Source organism: Anguilla anguilla, chromosome 2 (genome assembly GCF_013347855.1).
Source record: "Anguilla anguilla isolate fAngAng1 chromosome 2, fAngAng1.pri, whole genome shotgun sequence".
Taxonomy (NCBI): Eukaryota; Metazoa; Chordata; class Actinopteri; order Anguilliformes; family Anguillidae; genus Anguilla; species Anguilla anguilla.
The window spans coordinates 61,669,277-61,681,508 of NC_049202.1; the positions used below are offsets into that span (position 1 = coordinate 61,669,277).

Genomic DNA, 12,232 nt, shown 5'->3' on the forward strand with positions numbered 1-12,232 from the left:
ACTCACATCAGTGAAAGCTTGATAATATTCTTAATAAAAGAGACATAAGATTGATTTTAGGCTTTTTAATGAAGATTTTCACTGTGACAGGCAGGTTTTATATTAAGTGGACAACACTCTTTGAGATAGAATCTATTATTATTATTATTGTTTTTGTTGTTGTATTTGCTTTTTTACATTTTCCACATTCAGAACAAGGAAAACAGCAGAAGTGGGTCAAACAAAGCAAATAACAAAAAACTAAACTCAAGCCAAAAAAAAAAACAATAAACTAATGGGAGAGCCGGGTTTATGCGATAATAATTTGTGTGGATGAGGGACTAGCATTGAGTATCGACTCCCTCTCTCATTGACAGGTCTCTCAGGAGTGCCTGTATCACAGAGAGAAGAGGATGTCCATCGATCTGGTGCATGACGACGTGGAAAAGGATCTCCTGAAGGTGAGTCACGCGCGTTGAGCTTCAATAAAGGCGTGAAGGCGAAACCTGGCGGTTTTACAGTCTGAGTTTGGACCCCTTCGCCAACTGCCATTATGTGGTTTCCCCAGGAAGTCGAGGTCATCAAATCGTGTCAGGAGAGGATGAGGAGGCATTTGGACAAAGCCATCGCTCAGCTTGCGTGAGTCCGAGCCGGCTTGAAGTAGCATGAGCTCTATTGCCTGACAAGTATGATGTCTACAAAATTTCTAGAACAGGGATGTCCATCCAGTCTTATCTGAACAGAGCTAATGTGGGTGCAGGTTCTTGTTTTATCTCCTCACTAGATAGCTTATTCTACTTATCAAGGTCTAGACTGAAGACTGTGCTTAGTTATTTAGTTGAATGTGTGTCGTCATGCTGGGCTAAAACAATAAGCTGCACCCGCACTGGCTCTTTTCAGATCAGATCTGAAACCCCAGCTCTGGAATGTTCTAGAAATTAACAAGCCTTGCAACACCACCACTTATGGCTATTTTGAGACAGTTCGGCTGGCTCTGGCCTTTCATTTTTTCCTTCAAAAAAAAAAAAAGAAATCATGCCAGGCACTGAAATGTGACTGGAATTATGACCTAAAATTATGCCGGTTAAGCATGTGTGCTAGTTATGCGTGTATGCTAGTTAAGCATGTGTACTAGTTAAGTGTGAGTGGTAGTTAAGCGTGTGTGGTAGTTAAGCGCGTGTGCTAGTTAAGCGGGAGTGGTAGTTAAGTGCGAGTGGTAGTTAAGTGTGAGTGCTAGTTAAGCGTGTGTGCTAGTTAAGCATGAGTGGTAGTTAAGTGTGAGTGCTAGTTAAGCGTGTGTGCTAGTTAAGTGTGAGTGGTAGTTAAGTGTGAGTGGTAGTTAAGCGCGCGTGCTAGTTAAGCATGAGTGGTAGTTAAGTGTGAGTGGTAGTTAAGTGTGAGTGCTAGTTAAGCGTGTGTGCTAGTTAAGTGTGAGTGGTAGTTAAGTGTGAGTGCTAGTTAAGCGTGCGTGCTAGTTAAGCATGAGTGGTAGTTAAGTGTGAGTGGTAGTTAAGTGTGAGTGCTAGTTAAGCGTGTGTGCTAGTTAAGTGTGAGTGGTAGTTAAGTGTGAGTGGTAGTTAAGTGTGAGTGCTAGTTAAGCGCGCGTGCTAGTTAAGCGGGAGTGGTAGTTAAGCTTGTGTGCCCGTCTCTCTCTGTTTGGACTTCGTCAGGTCAAACAGGGGGGCGCAGCACGAGCTGGAGAAGGACGCCAGTGACAAGGTGAGCGCCTACCGCATCGACGACAGGTGCCACCAGCTCCGGAATCAGTCGGACGGGATCAGTTTCCACCGGGGGATCGATCGGCTGGACCCCTCGTGAGTTCTCGGCCCGTGACCCTTCTACTGATCCGTTGGACCGAGCGCTGTCTTTCAATTTACCATTCAAGCTGGCGTTCAATCACTCGCTTGTTTCTCACGCTAATGGCTAATTTATTATAGCTTGCCTAAATTAATTAGTCCACAGTTTAGATTGTTCTTAGTTTGTGTCCTAAATCAGTTGGCATTGCTTATTAATAAATACTGAAGAGGTACCACCACAATATCATAATCATAATTCGGCCTCATGGTTCAAATACATAGTTATTTTGTTTTTTTATCGCGACTCCCCGTCGCTTGTCCCGCTGTGTGTGTACAGGCTCTCTCTTCCCGAGTCGTGGTGCAGATTCACGGACGGCAACATCCTGCACTCCCAGAGCGAGCGCGCCAACTCCCACAAGCTCCGCGACGAGATCGAGATCCTGCTCAACGCCACCTCCAACGAGATGTGGAACCAGTTCAACGCCGTCAACGTGGCCTTCGCCAACCGCATGTCCGAGACCGCCGACGCCAAGAACAGCCTGCAGACCCACCTGGCTAAGGTGGGCGGGGGCCGTGGGCGTGGGCAGGGGGCGTGGCCACGGAGTGAGGAGCAGGGGTGTGGTCGAAGGCAGGGGTAGGGGCTGGGGAGCAGGGGCGGGGACACAGAGTGGGGAGCAGAGGCGTGGTCGAAGGCAGGGGTAGGGGCTGGGGAGCAGGGATGGGGACACAGAGCGGGGAGCAGGGGCGGGGACGTGGGGGTCAGGAACTCTGTCTCTAGATCCCACTCTCATTGTTACCTCAGCTCAGAAGACAACATTTTTGACATCCGTCTATTATTTTCATTCGAGTCACATATGCGGCGTATGGAACACAAACCCCAGTTTGAAGGGAGGCCCAAATGCAGCGCTGTCCAAATTCACGGGATCGAGTGAAGCACAAGATTGAGTTGGAATTCGACCAATGCGAAAATCGTTGAACTAACGATTTTCTGTGATAAGTACAAAAAAAAAAATGCCTGCACCAAGTTTAAACCGCTAATGCCATTGGGCTTGTGATGTATTATTAATGGTTATGTCAACATGTCGTTTGACCGCAGGCCCAGACTGTCCCTCTCTTCTGAAGGGAAGGGGGTGCCGTTTCCCCCTAAAGAATGCGAGAGCCCACGGCCCTGGGGACTCTCCAGGGCGCCGTGCTGTGGGATACGGCGCAGTCTTCATCTGCTTTCCCGCTTTTCATTTTAACGAGGAATGAGAAAACGCGCCAAGGGAGAGACCTTTGCAACCGCGGCAGTTTTATCCCGAGTGGCGGGGGAAACGCAAACAGGGCCTCGGGTTCGAGCCTTCGGGAAGTATTTTCCGAGGTTATCGGGCAGCCTTGAGCGGCAGTGTGGGAAAACGTCCGCGGGCTTCCTTTGGCCGCTCGTCTGGGAGACAGGCTGACGAGGTTCGGGCGGGGACAGGCTCTCAGGAATGTGTGAGCTCGCGAGCTGCCGTTCACCCTCTGACACTGGCTTTTTCGGATCTGGGAGCATCTGCGGCGCCACACCCCGAGTCTGGAGGGCCCTTGGGTGAATGAAAGCCCTCCTACTCTTCCTCCTACTCCTCCTCCTCCTCTTCGGTCGTGAAAGGCGTGCAACTCGCCAAACTGAAACAGCCTGACCATTTTGTGAGAAGTGGGCAGAAATGTAGGCGGTCTTTCCTTGCCCTGAACTTGAGGGGGTGAGGGGAAGACCGGGCCCTTGGGTACGTGGGTAATTGGACGCCGCGGTTTTGAGGCGACTCCCGTCTCCCCCTCCCCGTTGTTTACGCGCGGCGGCCCGCGCTCGGTAACCGCCCCACCATCGGGGCGTGAGGCGCAGTCGCTGAGGCGGAGTGAGGTGACCTCACGCGCGCGCTCGTGTGAGGGGGCAAGACCAGAGTTAAGCTGTCTCGTGCCGCATTGAATTTGTGTGTTGCGCTGACGTTTTTTTCCCCCCGGTCTCCAGGACGACGATAGTAGTTTGCATTGTTCGCATTCGCTGACACGCCAGTAGAGCTTTTTGTGGACTCGTTACTGGAGTTAGTTTCATGGGTTCTTGGTTTCACCAGCAGCGTCTGTACTGACATGCTGTATCAGTGCCCTAGAATCATTTTTTAATGGTTGTCAAAAATGTTATTTGAAATATAAAGGTTGGATAGCTGGTATAAACATACCCTGTGTAACGAATAATTAGTTCATATTTGTTCATATACAAACATGTACAGGCCCCATGGGAGGTTAAAGCCTCCATAAGACCAAATTGTTTTCTGTTTTTTAGCTGAAGTATTGATATTGGCTTAAGCATATCTTTATTAGGGGACTTTTTATTTCTTTGCTTGTTTTTTTTATAAGTCTGTGTTTACAAAGGGCTGTAATGCCTACACAGACCACCCAACATGGATGTAAATACCAATACTGAAATTAACACTGACAGTCTGAACTTTAACCTCATATTCATTGTTTTATTTAAAATCTAATGTGTTGGGAGTACAGAGCCAAAACAACAAAACGTTTATCACTCTCCCAGTACTTCAGCATTTTTGTTCATTTGAAAAATTATTAAATATGAAAATGTATTTTAAAATCTGAAATACCGGTGATGCAATTAAAAAAAAACATTTAAAGTTGAGAGCACGCCTTGCAGCCAGTTAGACAGAATTACACAGTTACGCCTCAGCCAAAAATACACTTTAAGCAGTCGTGACCTTGTAGTGTCCAACACCCAACCCCCGCTCCCCCCCCACCCCCCCACCCCAATCTCATCCATCCAAACCCCTCCTTCTGCCCTTACCTCACTCCTCAGACCCTCCAGGAGATCTTCCAGACCGAGATGCTCATCGAGAGCCTGAAGAAGGCCATCCGGGACAAGGAGAACCCGCTCAAGGTGGCCCAGACCCGGCTGGACGAGAGAACCCGCAGGCCCAACATGGAGCTCTGTCGCGACAACCCCCACCACAGGTAGAGCCCCGCCAGGACCCCGGCAGGGCGTCCTTAAGAGTGCCCGAAAACACGTAATGCCCATATCCTTGAGGTGTGTAAAGCACACGCTCGCTGAATATTGACTGTGCATGCATTTCTCAACAATTAACCGCTGGAACCTTTGTACTACACTGCCCGGGTGGCAGTGTAGCGTATAATCGGTAAGTAGTTGGTCTTGCAGCCTAAAGGTCGCAGGCTCGATTCCCCAGTAGGACACTGCCGTTGTACCCTTGAGCAAGGTACTTAACCTGCATTGATTGCTTCAGTATATATCCAGCTGTATAAATAGATACAATGTAAATGTAAAAGTTGTAAAAAGTTGTTAGCAGCTCTGGATAAGAGTGTCTGCTAAATGCCTGTAATGTAATGTAATGTAATGTAATGGAAACTTGTTTGTACGTTAGCTTCTTAAGGACGGAGTGGCTCTCCCTCCTGGAGCTTTGCTTATGCCAAGCTAGATGAAGCTGGGAAGCGCTGCAGTGATCTTGCACGGTAGATGTTGTACACAGAAGTGACGTTAGCGTCGTGACACGGTCACTGTGACGTTACGGCATCGTTCCGTGCAGGCTGCTGGCTCGGGACACGCAGTGACCTTCCTCTTAGGTGATCTCTGTGGGTGGTTTGGTTTGTCAGGCAGTTCACTGGATGGTTTACACACACGTGACATAACGAGGGTCATTTAGAGCCGTGGCTCAACCTGCCCCGGCCTAGTGGGTGGTCTGGCAGATGTGGCTTCCACTCTTGCATCCTGCGGTTGTCTTACTGTGTGTGTGTGTGTGCTTGTGTTTATGTGCGTGTGTGTGTGCGTGTACCTGTGTGTGTGTGCGTGTGTGCTTGTGTGTTCGTGTGTGCCTGTGTGTGTGTGTGTGTGTGTGTGTGTGTGCGTGTGTGTGCTTGTGCCTGTGTGTGTGTGTTTGTGCGCGCGTGCGTGTGTGTGTGTGTGTACAGGCTGGTGGGGGAGGTCAGGGAGATTGAGGACACCATACAGAAGCTGAGGGAGAGACTGGCGGAGGCGGAGACTGCCCTGCAGATGCTGGTGAAGACCAAGGTGACCCTGGAGCATGACCTGTCTGTCAAGGCCAACTCCCTCTTCCTGGACCAGGAGAAGTGCATGGGCATGAGGAGGACCTTTCCCAGCACCCCCCGTCTGGTGGGGTACACATAGAGGAGGGGCCATGCTGGGAGGGGGGAGGGAGGGGTGATACGGGGTCAGGCATGCATACACTACACCAGGCGTAATGTATTGGAACCTAATATAGGGTTCAGGACACAGACATGGAGTAACTCAGGAGGCCCTAGTACAGGATAGGGTACACATACACCTGGAGTAATTTATGGGAGCCTTATGCTGGGTTGGGTACACATATACCTGGGGTAACTTATGAGAACCTTATTCAGGGTTGGATACACAGGCTTGGAGTAACTTATGAGGACCTAATACTGGGTTGGGTACACATATAACTGGAGTAAGTTATGGGAGTCTTATACAGGATTGGATACACTAACCTGGTGTAACTTATGGCATGGGCATGTAATAAAAGATGGAGCATCGGATGAGTGATTGGAGAGAGTTAATACAGCACGAGGCACTCATAGCTCTGGGGCAACTAATGAAGCTGGACGCACACAGACCCGGTGAAACACAACTTGCACAAAGCGGGGTGTATGAAGAGAAATCCACGTTAGCCTTGCACAAGCTGGGATACACATAGATCTTGGGTATTGCATGTTAGATTAGTGTAAAGCTTTGGTTACACACAGAGTAGATCTGTAGAAGTGCACTGGAGTCTATTTCAGAGTGTGGACACACATTTCCACACTGGAGTAGAGTATGGGCGTCTAATATTGGGTACGCACCTTTAGCAACACGTGGTAGTCTGTTACAAGAGAGAGATTTTCCTGGAGTTACACATGGAGACTAATAAAGTGTTGAGTGCAAGCAGAATTGGAGTAGTTCTTAGTAACTGAATATAGGGTGGGGCACGCATGTTGTTTCTGCAAAAATGTTCCCCACCCCTAATCTCAAAACCCTTCCCCGTCAATAAAACCATTAAAGGACAGTGATTTTACAGACGTTGTTCTTCTTTAGTAGCTCTTAAAACCACACACATAAAAATAGCTATCACAATTTTTCTCAGTGACGATGTTATTTTCCATATAAAGGTTTTTTTTTATTTTTATGAACAATTATGTGTGTAGTTTGGATACGAGAAATAGGCGCCATCTTCAAATGGCTAAATGTACAGGACAGTTGAGGAAAGGATTAGATTCATGGTTGTGACAGGTAGGTGCTGGTTAAGCCAATAGTCTGATTCACCTCACCTCATGGAGTCAAATGAGTCTGTGACCTTTGATCTCTTTGCGTGATAAAAGCATCCTGGCTTTTGCCTATCATATTTTTAAATATTTGTTCTTTTTTCCATTTAAAAAATGACAGAAAGAGATCAGGAAATCTCTGCGGAGGGAAAGACACACATCGTGGCGCAATCTGATTTCTCAATAACTTTAGAGACATCCATAGAATGTTATCAAGACCGAGACACATTCTTGAGTGAAACATTAAGCAGGGGTTGAAGATTACACTGCATAGCTTGCATAGCTTTATATATATATATATATATACCAGTGTGTGAGTGTGAGTGTGTGTGTGTGTGTGTATGTAAGTTGCTGATGGACGTAATGCTGTATTGCTGACGCCCTCCGATTATCCACCTCAGCATGTACCGGCTGCCTGTTGATGTGTAATTAATGCCGATGTGACATTTGTTTACTCTGCTGACACAGGGGCACACAACACCTGAACCATCGGTTTGTGTTTGCTCCCGTCAGGACCGGGCTACCGGGGGGGGCCCCCGAAAACACAAACATTTGTTCTGAGAGCGCACACGTCCCCTGGGGCTGACTGCAGGTTTCCAGCCTGTCCTCACAAAGCAGGAACATGCTGACCACTTAAGACACACACACACACACCATGAACACCTCAGGACCGTCACTTTCTGACAACTGTCGCAATTGTGTGTCAAATTAGAGCTTGAAAGGAACTCCTATGTGCTCCTATGTAAATTGTGAGTCATTGTGCGAAAGGTAATCAGGGGAAAGTCTGAGCAACTTGGTGATATTTTTCTCGTCAGATCTAGAGACGTTTGCGGAGACCTTGGCAAACAATCACAGATTTTTTTTTTTCTTCTGTGTTTTATATGTAAAATCAAAGTGTCTGCCGGTTATGAAAATGCAGAAAATAAGGAACAGTACACCTTTCTCTGAACAAAAACAGAGACTTTGGGAGGACAATCTACTAAGCTTTTTAGTTTGAAAAGCCAGCATCTCTGTTCAGGGACATGGTCTTATCACATGTCCCGAGCACGCTCTTGAACACACACACACACACCCACACACGCACACACACACTTGCTGCCTGGCTCTTGTGCACACAGCTCTCACAGAGCTGGAATTGCCCTTCCGGATTCGAGGCCACAGCCAGGGAGTAACCACACTGAGTCACTCTGAGCAGGCCTCTGACTTGATACGAATGAAATGCACAATAAACGCGAGTGACTAAGCGGATGTGATGTCACTGGCACTTCCTCCTTCGCAGAGCGTGCTTCCTTCCACGTGCGCGCGTTCCCCGGGCGTGCTGAGAGACTCTGATTGGGCGGTGGGTATGGATGGCGTTCTGGTCAGTTTTAATGTCTGGGTCCCCATAAGCCTGGATCGACAGTGTGGTGTGTGTGTGTTGGCTTTTAGAAGTCAACACACACAAGTCCCTTAAACAGTTCACTGTTTGTTCAGTGAAAAACAGCTTTTATTCATAATCATTATGCTTGTGTTCTGTATATACACACGATTTATACTCTGTGAAATTTTAATTTGAAATTGCCCAAATAGGGTAAACTGTGCGTCCTATGATGTATGCATGATATGAAAAGCCAGAGAGTTCTAGGAAATGTTTACATTACAAAGCGTTTCCATAGTAATGTGCAAGACGTCCCAAAAATGCGTAACGTGAGCCAGGACGCCACTTAAAGTTATGTCAAACAATATTTACTACAAAAAAATCTGCCGCCCAATTCATAGCCTTACATGCCGATTATTATAGTTATTACCACAGGATCATTATTTCACTTGCCCAGATATGAACATTATTTGCTACAATCAGCTATTCCTTTTTACAATTTAAAATGACTAAATACAGAAACAAAGTTATATTTTTCATTGTAGTTTCACTTTTGCCAAAGGCGCTTTCAGTCTTGTGATTGATTAAATGTCAGGCTGCTGATATGTGAAATACAGGAGCTGAATGTTAATTGAATGGCTAGTGATTTTAGCTTAGCTCCCTCCCTGTGGGTGAATGAGGGCTTACTGAGATGCTGAAAAGTGCTGACTGGACACCATGGTAAAGTTTCTCTCGCTGTCTGAGAGGGGGCAGGTCGATTTTCGGAGGCGTTCATCCAGTGACCGCGTGACCCCGGCTGGTGAACAGCAGGAGTCGTCCTACTGAATTCCTCTCCACTGACTAAGGTGCTTTCATTTGCCCGCGCATTTCCATGGAAACGCTCATAATGACACATCGGGCAAACACAAGGGTTTGACAAGCGCCACCTTAAAATACCATATCGGAAAAAAAAGAAAGAAAAACATCTCCAGAACTGAGAACATGAAAGAGGCGCCACTTCCTCTACTCGGTGATTGACGTCACCATGGAAACGTCGCTGAGAACATCTCTGGAATTACCCTACTCACAGACAACACATAGAAGTGCAGGGTAGGTCAGGGCTCTCTTCCTGCCCATTTGTCAATAAATCATTTATGGCCTATGTATTTCTGCATGATTTATTTGGCCTTATCTTCAGAGCAAAAAGGAGGTGCTGGAATCGGTTGGGTCACGGCTGTAGGAAACGCTGTAAAGATCGGATCTGAGCTACCTAAAAGCCTCCGCACCCATGCCTTTGAATTTTTATGGACCTCTGATGGGTGGCTATGGCTTTTGATTAGTGCGTTCTGAATCGCGGCACAGGAAGTACCTATATTCAATCAACAGCCACGTAGCCTTTTATCAGAAGACACACACCTCAATTTGGGCCCCTTCCCCCCCCTCCACCACCCACCCAAAACTACATCCCTCCTGGCCTCTCGTTCACCTGAGGAGTGACAGTCTTGCCCAACGCAGCAGCTATTGACATGGCTGCCTGTCGAAGGCAAAGTGCAGGACGACGTCACGCACCCTTTGCTTAAGAGGGAAGGGGCAGATAATCCCCTTCAAATTAAAGTCGTGCGTTCCCACCCCATCCCCACCGTGGACCTGGGAAAGTAGTTTTGTGGTAGTTTTCTAGATAATCATTTGCATGTTTGTATAATGTGACTCCCCTTCTGCCCGTACAAAAGGTAAAGAACAAGATTTCATTGCACTGGTTTTTAACTGTCAGTTGCTGGTTTTGTATGAAATAACTTTTAGGTAAAGCCTGGCGAAACTGCCACTTGTCTGCATTTTTTTTGTTATATTGTTTTTATTTTTATTTTTCCATTTAACTCAATGTGCATTCAAATTTTTTTAAACTCTACAACTAATAAAGTTTAAACCTTGGTTTAAAACCATAATGCTTGCTGATAAATGGAAAATAGAAATAGTTTTTTTTTTTTTCGCTGCTCCTGGGTTTTTCGGGAATACTTGGTGTATGCACAACGGTGATGTGATGTGCGGCCTTGTTTTTGCAGCTCCGTCCTCTCCCAGCTGTTCCTGGATGTTGAGCACATGTCACGGCCCCTTTCATTCCTGTCCCTCCCCCTAATCCCCCCTCCCTTTATTTCACGTCCAAAAATGTGACGTCTTCCAGGAATTCCTCGCCAACGACCGAGCTCTGGCGGTCTCGTGCGTGATTCTGGTCTTAAGCTGCCCTTGAATCCCGTCCAAATAAAAGAGAGTGTGGAACACAATCCCCGAGGCTGCGCTGCAGGGTTTACCCATAATCCATTGAGAAAATCTGCTCCCTGCCTCGGTGTTTATGTAAGAAATTACATACATTGCTGACGGACAGAGAAAATGAAGGCTGGGTCAGTTCTGTATTCCGGGGTGGGTGGGGCCACCCTGCCTGAGACACGATGTGCTACACGCTTGCTCTCTAAATAGTGCTGCACACAACTGAGACCTTCAGAAACTAGCAGAGAGGGAGGGTCCTCCCTGGACTTGTCACCCCCCCCCCCCCCCCCCCCCCCCCCCCCCCCGCCCAACCCCCCTGACTGCAGGGCCTAAAAGAGCGTAGCCTTAAAGGGACAGACTCCCCCATTGTTTTGTTTTGATAATGGTTTGGATAAAAAAGGAACCCAGGTCGTCTCTCATCGCCTGCTAATCAGACTCACTGAACTGAGGCTTCTCTTTCTCCGTCTCTCTCGTTCTCTTTCTCCTCCTGCCTGCCTTTCGCTGTCTATCTCTTGGGAGTCACTCCGGATAAGAGCGTCTGTTAAACACCAAACTGTAACTCTCTTTCTCTATCTCTCCCTCTCACACTCTGTTTCTATCTCTTTTCATCTCTCTCTGTCTCTCTATCTTTCTTTTTCCCTCTCCTCACCTCCCTCACTCTCTCTCTCATTCTCTTTCTCTCTCTGTACGTAAACACAAAATCCGGAACCGGGGAGGCCCAAAACCTCATTGGGGACGCGAAAGGCCCCTCCCTCATCCAGTGCCCGGGACGGGAATAGCACTGGGAATGCACTCTGGATTGGGTCTCGCAGTCCTCCCATATTGACAGCTTATTTTTGCCATCGGACGTCATCATAGACCGGGATGGAATTTGGCTTTGATTTTTCAGACGCACCCAGAGGGAGACCGCCAGCTTGGGACCTTTGGTTTTTTGGAGGGGTACAGTATGTTACCGGGGACCTCTCTACCTCTCCTTAATCCCTGTGTACTCTCCGCACAGCATCACAGCACCACAAAAAGGAAGGGGATGGGAGAGTGAGGATTTGTCAACCCCACGATGGGTGGAGCTAAAATGACCTGTCAATCATGCTCTTGCCTCAATGACCGTTTGAGTTCCCTTTCTGCACCAAAGCACAGTGATTGGTTCAAATCGGTGAGTGACTGACATCACGTTGCTCTTCCCATTTTTGGTTTCAAGAATCCTCCCATCACTACAAAAAAAACAAAGTATTACATACAACGTGATCTTATTTTATGCCAATGCTGTTACCCTTTTCTGTCAGGCTCTGACACCAAGGAGAGAACACTGCCTGGCATTATGTAAACTTCCCTTAAACTCTATTCCCACAGCGTGGTGCTTGATTAATGTACAAAAACAAATTATTCCAGCGCTCTTTACTGTCCAGACTACTATCAGTCACAGTAATGACCATGTCTAAGAGGCGCTTGTTAGGAAAATCATTTTTTTTTTGAACTCCCACAGAAGAGAGAGGGACTGTGGGCAGGGGAAGGAGATTTATGAGGCCTTTCTAAGAGACACTGTCTG

The 12,232-nt window shown here is 47.3% G+C and overlaps 1 protein-coding gene across 1 annotated transcript in view; it reads left to right on the forward strand.

Moving 5' to 3' along the window:
• Positions 1-6,843, forward strand: part of tekt3 (tektin 3) — a 10,086-nt gene extending 3,243 nt beyond the window's left edge. The window contains exons 3-8 of the mRNA XM_035402098.1: positions 357-440; positions 548-618; positions 1,650-1,793; positions 2,113-2,335; positions 4,597-4,751; positions 5,721-6,843. Of these exons, the coding sequence (XP_035257989.1) occupies positions 357-440; positions 548-618; positions 1,650-1,793; positions 2,113-2,335; positions 4,597-4,751; positions 5,721-5,937 (894 nt within the window). The 3' untranslated portion in view covers positions 5,938-6,843. The remainder of the gene's footprint in view (positions 1-356; positions 441-547; positions 619-1,649; positions 1,794-2,112; positions 2,336-4,596; positions 4,752-5,720) is intronic.
• The last annotated feature ends 5,389 nt before the right edge of the window (positions 6,844-12,232 follow it).